A 20,749-nucleotide genomic window follows, 5' to 3' on the forward strand; every position below is an offset into this window, starting at 1 on the left:
TTCAGTAGCTTTGTGCTGCTGTTTGCATATTTATTTTTTTTAGAGCGTCTTCACTTTATCACAGGAAAGCCCTTGAAGCACCGCCACTCTCTCCACTGCCAGTATTACATGTACTTTTAGGAGTATTTTTACTATGCTGTACTTTTTTACTTTTACTTTTTGGATAGTAAGTCAACAACAAAACACTCTTCTTTTCCAGCAGCCATTGCAAAACCAGCTGACCAAACCTGCTGGAGTTCTTTTGGGCTTGCTAGGTAACGGGCAGTGCCTGCTGATTTACAGAGTTTGGTAGTAACTGGTTACATTTACTCAATTACATTTACTTAGTAACCTTTTTGGAAAAAATTACTTTTAGTAGTATTTTTACTATGCTGAGCTTTTTACTTTTACTTCAGTAAATTTATCATAAAGTATCTCCACTCTTGAGTAAAATTTCTGGATTTTCTACCCACTGAATGAAAAACAAACATGTTTTAACCAAATATTCACCAGACACACACCTGGAGTTTCTGTTGGTTTCATCAGTTTTATATTGAAAAAAACTGATTTGGAAAATTTTTTTTTTTTTTTTTTATTACTTATTGTCATTTTGGTCCTCAAAATACCAAAATTTACACTCCATTTTTATTTTGATAATGTAATTTTTATATATTAAATGATTGATAATTTGATCAGTTACTGAGTACTTGAGTAGACTTTTTACCAAATTTTTTTTTTACTCTTGCTTCAGTAATTTCTTGGGCGGCTACTCTTTAATTTTGCTTTAGTAAAAATATACAGAAGTAGTGCTAATCTTGAGTAAAAAATGTTATACTCTGCCCTCCTCTGAGTTATTTTCAGCAAATGCGGGTTTAGGAGGAACTAAAATATTGTAAATGTAGGGAAGTGGAGCCAAAGAAGAGAAGAAACTGATAATTAGGGCAAAGATCCTTTTCTCCCCCGCAGTGTTTTCACTGGGGAGAAGAAAACCCTGCACTAGTTTTAGGAGCCACAAGTTGGGCCTGGTGCTGGACGATAAATTGTCCCAGAATTGCGATAAATGATAATATTGTTGTTTTGAGACCATTTTCAAGCAATACTGCAAGAACACATTGTCATTGTTAAGTTTAGGTTTAATATATAGTAGTAAAAATTTGTGAAGCAGACATCAGAAACTAACTACGTTGACACAGCAATTAACGCAAAACATTTCTGACTCTTAGATGGCTCTTTCTGAACGGTCCAATCCCGATATTTTCACTCCCCCAAAAAGTCAGATATTAATATTAATGTTTCCATTTGTGAGGGAGTCTTCACTGAACCAGTGACATGTTTCATCCAAACAAGCTTAAAGTCTGAACTGGGCCTGGTACCATTGGGTCACTCCGTTGGTATTGGTGATTTCATTTTAGTTAAATAAGAACAAAGTTTCTGTCACTCTGTCATCACTCTGATGATGACCTAAAGGAATCACCAGCTCTGCTTTTTGAGCAGCATAAGTCAAACAAAATTACCAAAACAGAACCTTCAATATTGAAGAAAAACAAATTAAAACGTAATTTACAGGAATTTATTTTGCTCTTTAGAGGTGAGAAGAACCGGACTGTGAGCTGTGTTTCCTTGGTGAAGGAAAAACTCACTCTCAGCTTTATGTGCAGCTGTAAATTTCACCACTTTCGGTTCTTGTGTTCAGAAAGTGGCATTTACTGGACGCCATTGTTCCCCAAACAGTGTGGGCACTTTTCACAGAGTTTGGAGCGGTGACTCATCGAATCTCAGAACGAGTCGAGATGGAGACGACAAAAAGGTCTTTTTCTCCTGATTTACTTAGAAGGAGCAGAGTGCAGGTTCCCCTTTGGCTTTTTCCCCTTCGTTTCCTTTTAACCTTTCTGTTTTTCGTCTCTGTTTTAGTGATGGGAGGAGGTGGAGGTTGGCAGGAAAACGTCAAAATAACAGAATTTTGCAATTGTAGTGTTGTAGTGATGAAGAAGAAGAAGAAGAAGACGACAGGAAGTGGTACACTTCCTGTCGTCTTCTTCATCATTTTTGCCAGTAGTAACATCCAGCTATTGATGACGTGACCCATATTATTCAAGAAACATTATCAAAAAAACAAATTTTTCAAATTGTCCCGTTTCCATTGACCAGATTTGTTTTCATATTTCCAGTTTGTATGATTTCATGGTCAGTGGAAACGCAGCTGTCCTCCAGCCTGCCGGCTGCTATCTGCTGTGATCCGTTTCTGTTCTGGTATCAGCGATTCGGGTCGCAACCTTCCTGTCTGCTTCACGTCCGAAGGAGTTTCACTGACAGTTAGAAGGCGGCCAAATATAGATGGACAGACGAAACACCAGGATGGACAAACAGATGAAAAATAAAGGTCTACATTAGTAGAGAGGCATTCATAAAACAACTTTTGGTGGCTGAAGGGAAAAATAAAATGATTTGCACTTTGAGGGATGACTGGGTGATAATGGGCTTGATCATTTGAGCCACTAAAAATATGCTTTCAGTGGGAATCGCAAACAATGCAATAATTAGTAGGATATTATATTTAGAGTGCAACACTGAGTGGCCAGTTGGTTGCCTTTAATAACACTTCTAATATTGATATATGGGGTAATAAACACACGGAGAGCAGTGGAGCAACATGGTGTTGGTAAAGAAAGAAAAGAGTCAGAGGAATGTGGAACAACTGTAATCATACAATCAATGTTTTCCTGATATTTCGCAGCTCTCTTGTATTTCCTGCAAAATTATGGCTCTCAGTCACCCCTTTACAAATCTAATAAGCATCAATGGTAAAAACAAAAGTTGTGATTTGATACATTTTGCATCTTTTGAAGGGAGTGAGTGAGGGATGCTGCATAAATTATGTATTATTTCAGTGTAAAATAGTAGCGACAGCAGTAAGAACCACAGTGGTGGGCACATTTCTGCTAATTCACTAATAGTGGAGCTAATTTTTAGCTTAGCTCTTTCGCTAATGTTGAAAACATTTAGAGGAAGCTAAAAAGCTACAAATTTAGGGGAAGCTATATTTATTAAGCTTCCCTTAAATAAATTTTCCAGATAAATTCTAAAGTGCTAATTTACTTTGCCGTTGAATAAAGTTCGACATCGGTGTTTGCGTTTTAGTTAGCGAATGTAAAGAATTCAAGCGATTAGCTGTTTCTATTCATGCTCTTATTTTGAAGTGAGGGAAGCTGCTCTGTTTCCTGTCATTAGTTCTTTCTTCTTTTTTTCTTAACTATTTAAAACAATAAACATTCAGGAGCCAAATAAAATCAGAGAACGAGATATAAACATTAATTCAATATTTAAGGGTGTTATAGAACATGTAAATTATAGCGTGAGGTTTGTAGTGTTTCAAGAGCAGATTCAGTTTAAATAGAAGTTAGCACTTTAGCATTTAGTTTTGCTAATAACCATTTTGGTTTAGCGCTTTAGCGTTAGCAGAACTAATGTTTATAATTAGCGCTTTCAGATTAGCACAGCTAACTTAATAAGAGTAATAACAAATATTATTTGTATTATTGTTGGTATTGTTTATTTACTATTATTGCAGAAGTATAAAAGTGTACACATTAAAATTTTATGGATATAGATTGAAGATGCTATATTAAAATAAAAAGTTAACTGTTATAAAACAGATGGGATAACACAAGCATTAAATATAAAGCCTAAGGAAAGGGCAGCCAGTTTATCTGTGTTGTATGGATTTTTGTCTGGCCTGCAAATTGTACAGAATGAGCAAAATGCTATAATATATTGTGGAAATGCATTTAAGCCATAGCTGTATCTGCAATCAATAGGACAAATGATAAAAGTCCATTTCCTTGTTCTGGGAGCAGACATGAAGCACTCCAGTTCATCAAATTAAAATTTTTTTTTATGGTTTAAATGGACAAGAAGTTTAAATACCTTTCAGTGATGTTTGCATTGTTGAGTGATTTTACACGGTTTTGTTATTCCAGCATCAGGCTCAGTTTTTTCTGCTCATTTTCAGTGGAGCAGCTTTGTTTTCCAAAATCAGCCTGCTTAAAAAACATCCAACAAGAAAGTCTGGATGGGAATTCAGCGACTGACGCAAGAACCACAAAATACATGGTACATTACAGCAGCTAATGCAGAAATATTATCATCTCTCTAATTACAGTAATTCCTGCCTTTAATGTGGAAAGCAACGAGGGATCAGGACGGATTTTTCCTCCCTCTCCCGGCATTTCTCTGTTTTTTTTCTCACAGCTACGTCTTATTTAAGTGTTTGGTGCACCACAGGGAAGGATTAGCTGGATTATTGGTGCCAGGCATTTCTTTGCAGTCACATGCACCGTTAGCACGTTGGGGAACCCACCGATCCTGAGCGGCGCCTCGTTTTTAAGGACCTCTTGCCAAATTTAGACCGGTTGCCACGGCTGATTGAGACCTGCGGGGGTTTATAGCCCGGTTGACACCAGAGCTGGAGGCAGAGGAAATGTTTTTACACAAAAACATGTCAGAAATGTAAGGCCAGATGTTGGTATTGGCGGTAAATTTCAGCTGACAGATCATCGGTTAGGCTCAAACTCAGTTGTTCTGAACATTATGGGTCTTAGATGTCCAATCCTTCTCCTGATTATGTGCAACCCTTCTATGTTCGTCTCAGGTCCTGTAGGTTGACTTCACGACAGTCAGGTTCATAGAATTTATTCTAACAAAACAGGAAATCAAAACAGGTGGCTAACGTCAATCCAGCAGCTTCTGCCGCTATATATGAAATAAAATACAATAAATAACCCTAAACAAACTACAAAGCAATAGCTCTGAATGAGCAGCCATTAGTAACAGTCAGCAGCAGTTAGCAGTTGTGAAATTAATCGTAGCTACAATGGAGAACATTAATAATTATAACAGTTAAAAACGTATATAAAACATAGCAGAATTACTCATGAAACACTGTAAATAATTAAATCTGTCTAAAATGTATGTTAAAATATAATACTTGTAAAGAAGACACAGAACTGATCCCAATATACCACAGTTACCGACGGCAACAGAAAAAGGGGGAGGGGCTGTCAGTGACTGGTTGCTACGGTAACCACCAACTGCCCAGCGCTTTGTAACAGAACTTAAAACATGAATAGATGTCTGGAGAAACAACTTGTTGACTAAACAAAATAAATTCAAAGAATAAATAAACAAGCTTTAGCAGACTTCACTTCTATAATATAGTTAAAATATAACCCTGCCACACACACGGCTGGTGTGTGTCCTGAAATCACACCGCGCGTCACTCCGGGCAACATACACAGACTAACACAGAAATTGTATTGGCGTCTTTGGATTGTTATTGCCCGGATGGCTTGTGGTAACCGACCCCGGCCCTTCCAGAAGTCTCATCAAAACCAGTGGATTTAACTTGAAAAATATTTTATCTCGCTAAAACCACAAATTTAAATGTTTTCTGTTGGGATTAGATGTGATTAATTATTTGAAAAGTGAGGCAATATCATGTAAAACCACATTTTGCAAATGTTTTTGCATTTATCATTTTTGCCTTTTCTTCTTACTAAAATCCAATACCTATAAAAGTATTCATTCACCCACTTGATTTGCTTTTACAAATTAGTAATGATCAACAAAATTGGGCTTTTTTTTACAGAAGAAATGAGGAAAAACACAGCTAATGTCAAAATAAAAAATGATTTCTACAAAAATATGACTATTAAATAGAAAATATGGAATATAAAATAAGTGATACCATAAATATTAACTGACCTAATTCAGCAGTGTTCTGGATCAGCTGTAGCAGGAGGATTGGGTTTTTAGTCAGACTTGTGAAGATCGCAGTAATCAATGCGACTAAAGATAGATGCATGGATGAGTTTCTCTGGATCTTGCTGAGACATTTGTCCTCTAATCCTGGAAATGTTCTTCAGGTGTTAGAAGGCCAACTTTGTAACTGTCTTTATGTGGCTCTGAAGGTTCAGATCAGAGTCCATCACCATTCCCAGATTTCTGGCCTGATCGCTAATTTCCAGCTGTAATAACTGAAGCTGTGTGCTAAGATTGTTCCGCTTTATTTATGCTTTTAAATATAAATCCAAAGTGTTATCAGATCATAGAAGATGTTTTAGTTCTCTAAAGTCGGAGCCACCGGGAGCATATAGATTTTGAACAAAAGTGGCCCGAGTATGGAGCCTTGTACAACCCCACATAATGCATGAGCATTCATTACTCTCAAATCACTCAGAAAAGTCTCGGTTTACCAAATAAGATAACTTTGGTATGTTCAGTGTGTCGCTGTTTAACCAGAAACAAATGGCAACAAATAACGATAAGACGACAAAATGATTCACATTTTTGATCTGCATCAGAGTTCAAACGAACCGGACTTTCTTCAGAAACTATCCAGAGTTTGATTAAAGTGGACTGAACAGGTCTGTTTTGTCGTTTGTTTTTTTCTGTTTTTATAAAGTCCTGTTGTGACACCATGAGAAAAAAGTTCCCAGGTGGAATCTGTAGAACTGTATTTTACCGCTGTGGTCACAGGAAGCAGGGCTTGTTTGCATCAAAAAAGCTCCACATGTTCTTTTACAAGCAGCCTGTCCGTGTCTCGGCTTGTTCCAGCGCCAAGTTTGGCTGCAGCCACACAGAGCAGCCCAGTAAAGCATGTTTTCCTGCTGGAGGCAGACTGGGAATGCAGCAGCCTACTGGTCTGTGTTGACGGGTGAAAACAGGCTGAATGATCCTCAGCCCATGCAGCGTTTGTTGCATTAAAGTCTGGATTCGGATGAGGATAACGCTCACAGTGGCTCGTCTTGCTGTTGTTTGGCTCCATCGAGCCGCCTCTCCCTTTGCCCTCTCCTCCCTCCTTTTTGTCTCTCGCAGCGTGGATCAGCCTTCACACAGCAGCAGGTGTTCACACTTGCACATGATATTACATCCCAGTGAGTCAGAACCCAGAGATGAGACGGCTCAATCGCTCGCTAGGTGTGGCACCACATTTTCCACATTGTGTGTGTGTCAGAGTAAAATCTGACCTTGTTCGGTCTGAGGAGGTCAGGTAGATATTTAGTCTGATTGATCCACATCCACTATGTGAATTAGCAGCAGCAGTAGGCGCTAACCTGTGCACTGAGGTGGTTTGCCTTAATTAGTGTTAATAATGCAATCAGCCACTTGATTAGCTAAATGAACCTTAGCGTTGCTCACCCTTAAAACCGATGTTGGTGTCAAATTAGAGCTAAATGCCTCAGATCCAATTTAAGATCAGTGTTAGCAAATTATAATGCAGGGAGACGATGAACAGAGAAAAAGATGGAGTTGGGCTGTTGTAAAATAATATTTCAGTAATCGAGTACTCTATAGAATAATTTTACAATTATCCGAGGAATCCTCTCTCTCGCGCGCAGTAAGAGCGCTGCCCTCCACAAATAATGATCCGGGCGGAGCACGATGTGCTACATAATGAAACATAATTTAACAAAGCTTCGAGGCAGATAAATTTCCCTTGAGGAATTTTAATAATCGAGATACTCGAATCATTCGAGGAATTGTTTCAGCCCTAAGATGGAGAGAGAGAAAGATGGAGGAAAGGAGAGAGTTGTCCAAGCTGTCCGTTCCCCCTGTCATCATCCCTCTTATTAATTATTCATTTATCCTCTCATTATCCATCCCTTATTAATTATCCATCCCTCTCATCATCCATCCCTCATTAATCATCCATCCCTCATCATCCATTCACCCCCTCATTGTCCATCCATCCCTCTAATCAATCATTAATCCAATTTATCTATCTAATTTGTTTGTCCATCCATCTATTCATGATCTTGTTCATTTGGTTCTGATCCATATGTCATAAACTAGAGGACTGGAACTTAGATGAAGCAGGAAACTGACAGCTTTGCCCTTTGACCTCTTCTTCCTCTTCACAGCAGCAGAGTGGATCCTCACCATTGCAGATCCAGCTCGGATCCGTCCATGAAACTCTTCTGCCATGATCTCTGAATAAAACATTAATATTCTGTAGCAGTGAAAAGAGTTGAAGTTTATAAGGATGCGAAGGTTTTGTTGTGTTGCTGCTGTGCTACTCAGTCAGACAGTCGAGGTCTATCAGAAAAGCTGCCTGTTGCTTTTACTTACCGGAGAGTTAATGAGGTCCAATAAGGCCTCATTAGTCCTGATGGACCTCTGAGAAAAGGGTCAACTTGACCGAATCAAGGCAGTGAAGAGGTTTTTGTAGGTCTAGAGGGATAATTAAAGTTATTCAGAGCAGACGGCTTCGTCATGTGTGGGCTGAAACCGGGTGTTTGGTTGGTGTTTCTGATGACTGTGTGTGTTTTTGGAAAGCAGCTGGTGCAGATGTTGAAGGTTTCCATGTGGGGGTTTTCTTAATATCCCTGGTTATCTCATTAGCCGAGCTTCCATAAAGTATTGGATTATAAAAGGTTGATAGAAAAAACAAAATTCAAATTAGTTTCCTCAATTTTGCAAAATAAAAAAGAGGTAATTTGTAGCTACTTGTTCATTTTACTCAATACAATGTTTATTTTCTTGCTTAAAAAGGAATTAAATTGTTTTAATGTATTTCTAGAAAGGCTCCAGTGGTAAATCAATTTTTTAAAATCTGATTGATGAATTAATCGTCAGAATTATCAATAATCGATACTAAGATAATCATTCGTTGCAGCTCTAATGTCAGTCTTTACTAGCTTTCTGCTCACCAATGGCATCTGAATAAGGCTTCACGTTTTTAGTAGAGCTGGTTGATATGGCTGAAAAACGCATCAAGATATCAGCGATAGATAATTATCGATTAGCTTTTTGGTTAAATAAATGAAATGCTGCCAAACTGGCGATGTGACCTTTCCTGTCTTATCCACAGTTTTCTCTCTATGCTGCTGGTTTTTAACATTTTTAATCAGTTATGAGGCACAGTGGGGAAACCTTAAACTGCTGCTTGTACAAGTTACTCAGCATGTTGTTGCTAGGTAACCAAAGAATGGATGAGTTGCTAGGCAACCAAAGAGTGAGTGGGCTAGTTGACTCCACTAACATTTCTTAGCTAGCATTGAGAGGTTCAGGAGATGAAGTCTTTCCTCTTCCTACAAATGATTGAACATTTTATCAGTCTATTACCTATCGATATTGATCACCTGTCTTATTGCGATATATATTGTTGATTTATTGTCCATATTAATTTGATTTCATTGTTTGAAAGGGTGGAAAACTCTCTGCATTGTGTCCTGGTATGTGGACATATTTGCACCTACCCTTTGGGGTTAATGACGTGACATCATAATAAGCTAATAATAAACTGTATAACTTTCTCTCAGGCCCTGTTTGCTGAGCCTTGCTGGATTTCATGAAAATATGCTTCAGAAATAGCATCACTGCTACACTGTAGTTCAAAAGGCCTTGTTTCAACTGCTGAGGAGGCACATGACTCCAGATTAAAGTCAGTCCTCCCCTTTTTCCACAAGAGGAGTTAAAATTCTTCGAGTCCAGCTCTTGAGTTTTCACGCTTCGTTGTTGTCCTCCTCCAGCCACCGCCTCTCAAACCGCCCTGTGAAAGAAAACACAGGAAGGAGAGCAAACAGGGCTGTTTATTTGCTGCTTAATTGGACCTCTTTTAATTGCTGTTTTTCTTCCCGAGGTCCATTTTCCTATAACGGAAATATAATCGCTGTTTGCGCTTACGCAACGTTGAATTCCACGAGGGGCAGAGATGGGCAGAGCGAGGACAGAGGAGGGGATTGTTGTGCCTTTTGGACTGAATTCAGCTCTTGATTATGGGTTTTTTCTGAGTGCTACGTGCTTCTGCAGTGTGTATTTGTGGCTGCAGCTCATCACACACAGCAGCCAACTGCTGATTACGCAGCACTTGTTTTGTCCGCTCTCCTTTTGTCAGCGACTCTGAATCAGGCAGAGAGTTTTGTCCAATGTTTACCAAACCTGGAAGAGCAGAAAACAGTTTGTCCTTGATCATTCCTGCGATGTCTCGCTACGGGTTTGAAATTTGTTTTGATGATCTGATAGCATCGAGATCAAATGACTTCCAAACCACTTCCTGTTGTCTTGGGATTCAGAGCCGCTTCCCTTTAAAAGTTAATTAGAGACTCAGCAGAAGGTCGAGTGTTTGGCCGCCGTGACTTATTGTGCCAGTTGGAAGCTGATGCCAACACATCAGTCTTCTAAAAGCTGATTAGAAATGTCTTTTCTCCTTAAAGAGGATTGAAGAGCCAGAAACCTTGATACTCATCCTGATTCCTCCCTCGTGCAGAGTTCAGTAAACAATGGCAGGGGAGTAATAACAGATTTCCTCCCGCGTTCAAAGGTTAAGATAGTGAGTCGGACAGGATGGAGCAAACAGCTGATCATAGCAGGTTACTGGGGTTGTCAGAGTCATGTATTATTTGGTAAACCGAGACTTTTCTGGGTGATTTCAGAGTAATAAATTAAATATCATATGTGGGGTTCCACAAAGCTCCATACTCGGGTCACATTTGTTAAAAATTAATATGATCTGGGTGTGTGCTGTGGTGGCGCAGGGGGTTAGCACGCCCCACGTTTGGAGGCCTTAGTCCTCAACGTGAACGTCGCGGGTTCGACTCCCGGTCCCGACGACCTTTGCTGCATGTCTTCCCCCCTCTCCTCACCCTCCTTCCTGTCTGCCTACTGTCGAAAAAATACGAGCCACTAGCGCCGCAAAAACTCTTCGGAGAAAAAAAAGGAAAAAAAAAATTTTTTTATATGATCTCAGAGTACTAAAATATATTAGATTTATATTTAAAAACATGCATTATGTAATCTTTACAATGGTCTAAAAGGCATTGAATGCGCTTTCTTTTTAAAAAATTGCTGTTTATTTTTAACTCTGCATCATTTACACTGTGTTCCAAATTATTATGCAAATTGGATTTAAGTGTCGTACAGATAAAAAATTTTGTTGTGCTATTAAATTTATAGATTTATTGTGTGTCAGGGCTCTTTGAATCACTATAATTAATTTCAGAGAGCTGGGTTGATTAGTTTGTCTGGTGAGCTCAATTAAAGGAAATCTACTTAAGAAGGATGTTCCACATTATTAAGCAGGCCACAGGTTTCAAGCAATATGGGAAAGAGAAAAGATCTGTCTGCTGACGAAAATCATCAGATAGTGTAGTGCCGTATGACAAGATATGAAAACATTAGACATTTAACGAAAACGGAAGCGTTATCATCGTACTGTGAAGAGATTTGTGGCTGATTCAGAACAAAGATTGTTTGTACAGATAAAGGCAGAATGAGGAAAGTTTCTGTTAGACAAATTCATCGGATTAAGACAACAGCTGTTAAAATGTCCTTACAAAGCAGCAAACAGTTATTTGAAGCTGCTGGAACCTCAAGGTGGAGGATCCTCCAGAGGCTTGCGGTGCATGAACCTACTATTGGGCCACTAACCAGAGCTCACAAGCAGAACCGGTCCCAGTGGGCCCAGCCCTACATGAAGATTAATTTTCAGACTAGTTCACTTATGACTGCTGTGCAACCCTGGATGGTCCAGATGGACGCAGTTGGTGGTGGATGGCCACCACGTCCCAACACGGCCGTGATGTCAGCAAGGAGGTGGTGGAGTCATGCTTTGGGCCGAAATCATGAGGAGAGAATCATTGGTCGGCCCCTTCAGAGTCTCCAAAGGTGTGAAAATGACCTCAGCAAAGTATATGGACTTTCTGACTGATCACTTTCTTTCATGGTTCAAAAAGAAGAGCCGAACCTTCAGTAGCAAAATCATCTTCATGCATGACAATAAATGCTGCAAGGAATACCACTGTGTCATTGGCTGCTATGGGCAGGAAAGGGGAGAAACTCCTGGTGTGGTCACCATCCTCCTCTGACCTCTGACCTCAACCCTATTGAGAACCTTTGGAGTTTCCTCAAGCAGAAGATCTGAGGGTGGAATGCAGTTCATATCAAACCAGCAGCTCTGGGAAGGTTTTCTGACATCCTGCAAAGAAATTCAAGCAGAAACTTTCCACAAACTCACAAGTTCAATGGATGGAAGAATTGTGCTGTGATATCAAAGAAGGTCCTATGTTAACATGTAACTCTGTCTGTTAAGATGTTTTTGATTGAAATTGCTTTTGATTTTAGTACATGTAACCACTTAATGCTGCACATTCAAAGAATGACCGTTTGCAGTTCTTTATAATCCATAAAATGTTTAGAAAATCTGCTGTGCATAATAATTTGGAACAGTGCATTTTGAGTTTTTGTTTTTTTTTAAATAGTGTTCTCATGGGGAGCTTTGTTCAGTAAAATTTGATTTATACTGTAATAGTTCATGACTTGAAAATTATACTGACCATCATTTGCATTGACCATTTAAGAAAATCTGAGAAAATATCACTTGCATAATTGGAAAACAGTGTATGTATCTTTTTTTTTATCATGATAAAAAAAATTCTGTTTGATTTTTGACTATTAAAAATATCTTCTAAGGGAATTTAAATTGTGCTGTTGTGACATCAACGTTGTTCTGTGCTTGGGGTTGAACAGCTCACACTGAAGTCTGATCCCAATGTCATTTAATTAGTGATATGATCAATGTTACAAAAAATATGATTCTTGCAAAACAAAATGGAACTGAGCATCAATTTTTTTAGCTTTCAGTGTTTATTTAAATTAATTTTATTTTTTCTTTATTTGTCCATAAAATGTGTTATTTTTGTTTAGCTAGCATGGTAGAGTCCCTCAGCCTCGTTGTTTACCTTTAAGGATAATGGATGCGTCCTTCGTGGGGAGACGTTGGTCCCAGGAGAGGCGAGATAGCAGAGCTCTGCCCCAAATACGAATGTCCTGTTTTATGAAACAGTACAAACTGCTGCCATGTTTCCAGCTCTGTGAGCTGAAACCGAGCAGAAATGAGATCTAGAGTTTTGAACACACCACTTTAATATCAACTTTGCAAGATGTTCCTGTTTCTTTCCATTTGTGTCCTGTCTGAGCCGCTCTGCTCTCTCAGCACTGCAGCATCGAGCTGCTCCATCATGTAGTTATCTACTGCAACCGATGAGCTGAATCTGCTTCATCAGGCCTGACTTCTCTGCACAAAACGCTGCTGCTTTTGGACAGAAAGTGGATAATTACTCAAATCTGTCTGCGTAAGGAATGCAAGTTATCAATTAACGAGTTAATTTAAAGTTGATCTTATCTCTACACTAACATAAAAAACAGTTTACTCTTGTATGAAAAGGACCAACTGTCTTTTTATTATATAAAGGGCTAAATTTCTCATAATATGCCAAATAAAAGATTTATTGTTTTGTGTCAGCTAGCACTAATTGCCTGAATAAACAGAAAATTGTGGCTTAGTCATATTATTAAACTTATAAAATATAGCAAAACAGAAGCACCTCTGATGGTTGAATAGAACAATAAAATATGGAATTAAATGATAAAATATATGAAACAGTGAATCCCCAGTGAACAGAGAAATGTTTTTAAATGAAAAGTCTGCGGTTGCTCTTGAAGGAATGTTAATACTTCCCTCCACGAAGAGCATTAACACTCAAAATGCGTTATGTTACAATTTTTTTCTGTTATGGCTCTGCCTTTCTGTCGTTACATCCTTGCCTTCATAACACATCATTAATTTTTGATTGAGAAGTTAAAGCGACTTCGTCATGCGGCTCGGTTGAATGAACACTATTAAAGGTGATGACTTAAGGAGTTTGTCGAGTGTTTATATTTCAAAACAGAACCGCTTAAAATGCCTTTTCCATCCCAAACCGGACTCTCTTTGGCCCGTTGCTCTTTGTTATGCTACAGCCCCGCCGCCATCTTTGATTCTGTCTTAACGGCTCCGCTTAAGGATGACCAGCATTGCCCTCTGCTGGATGGCGGCCAAACTACAACACTAAAAGCCGGTGTTCTATACGCTGTCCAGAATGGACCTTACCAGAGGGGCCGCGTTTCATTGGCTGATGACCATTCTACGTGGTCACGTGCGTGGCCGTCTCACAAACACACTTAGCTTCCCGTTAGCTAAGTACAGCATAATGGCAGAACTGATACAACTTCTACACCTCGAAGCCTGTCTGCTACACAGTCTTACGTTAGCTAAACAGATCAATATGGAATGTGTCTGTATCTGACATGCCTGCGCATGCGCATCAAGAAGTCCGCCCTTCAGAAGAGTTGTCAGTTCAGCATACGCGGCAAGTTATGATGAAAATAAGTCAATAAACTGTTTTCAATGATAACTAGATAGATATACATGCATTGTCGTGGTTTAAAAGTGTATTTAAAGCAGTGACTAGCTAAAGTTGCAGTCGATTACAACACACACCTGTGTAAAACTCACCTCCCTGTTGCTTGATGACGGTCTGACTAGTTAACCGCTAAGTCAGGATGTCATACAGCTGTTAATAACAAGGTGTATGACGATTTATGTCATGATTCTATGTTGCTGATTAAATAAAATCATATGGTAATGACAGCGTATACTTGTCTGACAGATATAGCCGCCACTTCGTGCTAAGCGTGATCTGACGGCTTACGCTGATCTGACTGAACACCGGTGTAAAACGGACGTTACTAGTTAATTGATTGGAACTCATTTTTATATAATAAACTGTTAATTGACAATAACAGCATTCGAAGCTTTTATTTGGTTTATAATGACACTTTCCTCCTCTCTCTGCAGGCTCTTGCTGCCAACGCGGGAACAGGGCTCGCTGCGGTGGAGCCACAGGTGGCCATGTTCTGTGGAAAACTCAACATGCACGTCAACATTCAGACCGGTCGCTGGGAGCCCGACCCGTCAGGAACCAAAAGCTGCGTGGGAACCAAAGAGGGCGTGCTTCAGTACTGTCAGGAGGTGAGTCACAGCGACACAGACCCCTCATGTCAGACTTGTGTTGAAATCAGTCACTAAATAAAGGAAGTGACAAAGCAGATTAAATTATTATATGATTTTATTAGGACGTGAGGGAGGATTTATGTGGGTTTGGTCATTAAAGTTACTTTTGCATCTAAATACATTACAATATCATTAAAAAGTTAAATTATTTCAGTAATTCCTCAAAAACTAAATCTGATTTTACTTTTGTGGATACAGAGATCACACAAACCCAACATTTATACATTTTAACTTATTGAAACCTAATGAACTGACAAGATTCAAAGCAGATTCGGGAAAAGAGAAAGCAAATATTACTCAAAACTAACTGAGATTTTTTTTTTTAATTTAGATTTACAATGACGATGATGCATTTCAATTCAAGATGTCTGTTTATGGAACAATTTTGACTGAGAAAAAACAACCCAAATCTCTTTCAGCATTTAAAATAAATCATTATGATGAATCAATATGGCATTGAATAAGACGATGTTTTGTTGTGTATCTGAAATATATCAGTGATAGTCTTCTGAGTTGAATAAGCTAATTTTCTCTTTATGTGGATAGCAGGCAGATATAAGTTTATACGTGTTGTTACATGAACTATTCATATTTATTGAGTGAATTACATTTTTTAAAATGAAATGGGGATACATATTTATTTCTCAGAGTGGTATACTGGAAATATTCCATTGATTAAATTGTTTGGAGGGTTTATACTGCATTCGGTGCTTGGTTAGGACTCATTTTGCATGACTGTCTCAATACCGTACCGCCTGGAGGTGAACACCCTGAGGCTCTACTTAGGTGCCAGTTTGCCTTAACAGCAGCCTTGGGCTCTTTCTCATCAGTGCCCCTCATTTTCCTCTTGACAATACAAATCTACAAGTTTTAGGTCAAACCTCTTACTAGAAAGTTAGTTGCGCTAAAACATTAATCATAAACATTAGTTCCGCTGATGCTAAAGCACTACGCTAACATGGTACTTAGCAGAAGCTAATGCTAAAGCACTGATTTCAATACAAATATCTCCCCTTGGAAAACACTTAACAAATTTAATTTACCGTAGCATGTTCTAATGTCTTTGAAATAAAGTTACTGAGAAAAAATAGAGAAAACATGAGGAGAGGAAACGAAACTGCTGGCTTCACCCACTTCAAAATAAGAGCGTTGATATAAACGTCTTAACTACTTGAATAATTCTCAACAGTCGACCAAAACGTCAACACAGATGTTTTATTTATTCAACTAAAACTTTACAAAACGTCCAAGTGAGTTAGAATTTTCAGAATTTATCCAGAAAAAGACATTTAGAGGAAGCTAAGTGCGCTAAATTGCTACACGAAAAATTGTCTCCGGTATTGGCGGAAGCATTCCCACCGCTAGTCATGTAGGTTTTTATTCTAAGTCGCTCCACTTTTCCCCAAAAGTCTTGGGTCTTGATTTCCAGATTTTAAGTTTACTTTCATATGTAAGTGGTACTTTGAAACAAAACAAAGTCAAAATTAAAGTCTGGATGTGTTTAAAAAAAAAAGAAGCACAACAGCTATATGCACAAAGCTTCTGTGTGGTTGAAGAGAAGCTGACACACGTGTCACAAATGTGTCACATTTCTAGATGAAAGTTACATTAAAAATTCATTTAGTCTAGAATAAACTAAATAGAAATACATTTTACATCTATTTCCAGTTGGTTGAAGGCATTTTGGTTCAGGTGAAGATCTGGATTAGCTGGAAAGATTGAATACGCTCCTTTTCATTTCATGGTGATTTGTCCTCAGAAACGCCATTAAGCTCTTCCTGGGGGACGGATGTTATTGTAGTGTGTGGCATTTCAATTACCGGAGCCTCTACCTGTCATTTCCTGGGCTTTGCCTGAAATTAAGGAGGTGTTTCTCCACAACACGGATTTCCTCATTCTTGTCTTGGCCTGTGTCTGTTAGCAGCACATTGTAATCCTGCTGGGAGATTTTTAGGGAGGAAGCGTCCTCAGATGCTTCAGTTGCGTTTTATAGATGACATTTTCATGGCATTTAAGGAAAGTGCAAACCTGTGTGCTCTTTCACAGTTGAGCAGAAGCCAAGCTAGTGGGTATAAAGTCCAGATAAAAGGATCTATTAAAGGGGATGAATTATGCCAAAGGTGTCCAAACTTTTTGAAAAAACTTGAAGGCAAAAAAACCAACTAAAATGAGACAAATAAAGTCGTTACATTTTGTAGGACACTGATGTTAGATCCAAATCATTAAACAGATTTTTCACGCTTGCTGTATTAAAAGAAAGGCATTTAACTTTAACGTTTTTTTGGGCTTTATTTAAAAAAATCTCACTAATGAAGACAGGATTTGGGTCTTTTTCTTTCAAAATGCTCAATATATTTAGCCAAGTTTAATAAATTAAATAGAAGCTGATTTAGGTGCAGTAAAGTTGGATTTTCAGTAAGTCTCTGGATGTTCTACTTATCATAAAATCTTGGTTATGTACTTAATATTTTTTTATTATAGGAAAATGACATTGGTGATCATGTTACCCTGATTAGAAATAAAAAGCCTCCATCTGCATTAATCACCTGTACTGGAAAGTTTATCATGCTTGAACTGCAGTTGAGGGTCACAAAAGAATTGTCAGAAGGGCCACAAATGGCGCATTTTTGTTCTTCCATTTGTGTCTTTACTGTTTCTAAAAACACCCAGCGGCTTTTTTGGCATTAATTTAATGTATTCTGTTTCAAAAACCTTCCGAATGGATCATCACAAATCAGTAGGCACTGACATAGTAACCCCAGCTTGTTACCTAGCAACCACAGCGGAGTTCCGCCCGTCACCTAGCAACCCAAGCTGAGCTCCAGAATGTTTGGTCAGCTTGTTTTACTGCTGTAAAATATTTTTTATTGTTGGCTTCAAATCCAGAAATCACTTGCTGCATTCTTGTTGGTTGTGCAGGAGGCTCTACGACTGTTTTTCAAAGATGCATGGTTGTGTAATTGTGCATCTGTTTGCAGCCACTTTCACATGCAAGTGTAAGCGCAGCCAGGAGCAGCTTATTTGGATTTATTTGGAGCTAAAGCAGCTCCAAATAGGTAGAACTGACCAAACTAAAATCTCATTAACTAAGAATGATTTTGAAAAAAAAAAAGAAAATATAATGAACATGTTTTGTATGGACCATAGACCTATCCTAACCTGTTCAATGAAGCATAATAGGTCACCTTTAAAGCTCCAGTCAGCCATGAACATAAGTGTTTAATATCTGCTGCTGGTTTCTTTTTCCAACAGATGTATCCAGATCTCAAAATCACCAACGTAGTGGAAGCCAACCAGCCTGTCCGCATTGAGAACTGGTGCAAAGAGGAGAAGAAGGTGTGCAAAGGCCACGCCCACTTCGTGGTGCCTTACATGTGCTTAGGTAAGCTAGTAAACACTCCTTTAACTCAGCCCCTCTCCTCTGCTCCCCTCTGTGCTGAAAACGAAGAGCTTATGAGTCATTTCAGCCTTGGGCAGAGGTGACATTGAGTGATATTGGATTCGGTTCACTAATTCTGGCCTTTAGCTGCAGACTGAGCCGATCCGCGCTGGATGGGGAGTTAATGTCTCCCAGAACGGATGGCTGATGGGGGGAGGATTTTATTGCTGGGGATGCTTGTTGAACAATAAAGCACAATCTTATTTGCCCCCTCAGACAGCGGTCATAAACTCACGCTGACACACAGGGTCAGCGGCGGAGGGCTTGCTTTATTGCATCTCATACCGCTGTTTGACTGCACTGTCACAAACGACTCCCGTCCTCCTCTGTTCCCGGCAGGATCACGGTAATCTGCAGCGGCAACATGGCCGTATTCTGCTGCATGAAATGTCACATGCAAAGTCGGATGAAGAAAAAAGACCGCAGCACTCTGCTTCTCCCTCCTAGGGATGAAGGAATATGAGAAATGGATTCCTGAAAACAAAGACTCTCCCTCCAGCTATAAAAAGAAGAAACATCTTTGTCTGAGCAGTGGTGTCTCCAAGAGGGGGGGCAAGGGAGGCCATGTCTCCCTTGAAAAATGCTGGATATATATACATACATAGCTCCATTCACAAAATTAGAATATTACAGAAAAACCCATTTATTTCATGAACTTTATCACTAACGGAAACGCATTATATAGGTTAATTACAAAGAAATGGATGTTTGAAAGCCTTTATTCCTTTTAATTATGATGATTTTCTACTTGTGGGTAATGAAAACATGACATTTAAAATTACAATATTACATCAGACCAATAAAAATGACTTTTTATTTTATAGAAATATGGATTTAAGGAAAAGTATGTTTAATAGCTTACAAGTTATAATTTTCTACAAGTATTTTAATCTGACAAACAAGCCTAATCTGAATGCATGTTCTAATCTATTGAATAACTGTATTTCATAATCATTGCCTTAAACGACACACACTTGAAAACGGCTGTAATTATTACCAATCAAAGCTATGAAACAACCATAGAAAAGGATTATTATCTTTAACCATCCAATATTCTCAATTAATTAGAAGCCCAGTCTGTTTGGGTCTTATAGAAAAGCTTAACAGAAATGCAAACCCTTCAGCTGCGTGTCTGGCTATAATACAAACTGGAGACGACAGACTGTCTGACCTGAGGAGGAAATGAAAGGGTCAAAATGTCACATACTTGAGAGAAGCATATGCTGTAACAGTCAGATTCACTTAGTCGTGTTTTACCCATCGGCAAATAGCTTTTTATCTAAAGAAGCCAAGGCAATAACATTAAGCAAAGGTAAAATCATGGCTTTAGTTTTCATCCCATCCAGTTTCGTAGGTTTTTGGATTTGGCTGCTACACATTTAGAGACACTTATCAGAGCATTTAGGTTCCAGAGTTTTTTATTTAGCTTTGATCATCTCTAATAATTTGACACGGCTAGCTAAAAAGTTAGCTACACAAACCCTAAAGCATTGATCATACACATTAGTTCCGCTAACATTAAAGCGCTACACCAACATGGTATTTAGTGAAAGCTAATGCTAATGCGTTCATTTTAGTCATGTAGATAATAGAAAAATTTCAACAGAGATGTTAAACTTTATTCAATTGAATGTTTACAAAACAGCTGAGTAAATTAGTGCACTAGAATTAATCAGGAAAAATTAATTTAGGGGAAGTTAAGGGTGCTAAAAGTTGGCAAGAAAGTGCTAATTAGCTGAGTTATTAGCATAATATCAAGGAATATTCATCGCTGTACAGTAATTACAGTTTAATAAGGAAGAAACAAAATGCAGAAGATGGCCTTGAATGATATGATTGTTCTGAATCCGTATGAGGTTATTGGTTTTAGAAAAATAAAATAAGCTACACAAAATTAGCTCAGTTTAAAATTGATGCACAGTTTCAGTTCCTCCATGTTTTCTCTCCCTAAACAAAATCTCCACAAATTCAGGTGGTTTTGTTAACATCTAACTGAGATGTTAGAAACATCTGAAGCAGATGTTTCTCATTGAGAAACATCTGCTAGCTGTTTCTCCATTAGCAGATGATTTTAATTTGTATTTTTAAGACTTGGTTTGTCTGTGATTATCATTTTGATCGGAACAAAACCTTCTGTGTATTGATCATCCTTTAAAGTCTAATTTCAAACAACAGATAATGTGAATAAAGTATGAAATATGTTCCTCCAGAAAACACAGTTTTATGGTGAAATCTATCTGGTTCAAAGAAACATAAAAAGTTCAATTTAAAACACAATTTGCCAGTATGCCTTTTATACATAGTACATTTATAGCACCACTACTTTTTATTCCCTTTTGTTTTATGAATTCCAGTTTGATATTGATTCTCTTGTCTTTTGTTTTTTAGTTCTCCTTTTTGACTTATCAGAGGAAAAAGGCATTTAAATAATTATCTTCTTC

The 20,749-nt window shown here is 38.4% G+C and overlaps 1 protein-coding gene across 4 annotated transcripts in view; it reads left to right on the plus strand.

Moving 5' to 3' along the window:
• The window catches only part of aplp2 (amyloid beta precursor like protein 2), an 82,287-nt gene that overhangs the window by 25,435 nt on the left and 36,103 nt on the right, over window positions 1–20,749 (plus strand). For all 4 annotated transcript variants that reach the window (XM_023350746.1, XM_023350748.1, XM_023350747.1 and 1 more), the window contains exons 2-3: window positions 14,654–14,827; window positions 18,122–18,251. In XM_023350746.1, the coding sequence (XP_023206514.1) occupies window positions 14,654–14,827; window positions 18,122–18,251 (304 nt within the window). The remainder of the gene's footprint in view (window positions 1–14,653; window positions 14,828–18,121; window positions 18,252–20,749) is intronic.

This window comes from Xiphophorus maculatus, chromosome 18 (genome assembly GCF_002775205.1).
Source record: "Xiphophorus maculatus strain JP 163 A chromosome 18, X_maculatus-5.0-male, whole genome shotgun sequence".
Lineage (NCBI taxonomy): Eukaryota > Metazoa > Chordata > Actinopteri > Cyprinodontiformes > Poeciliidae > Xiphophorus > Xiphophorus maculatus.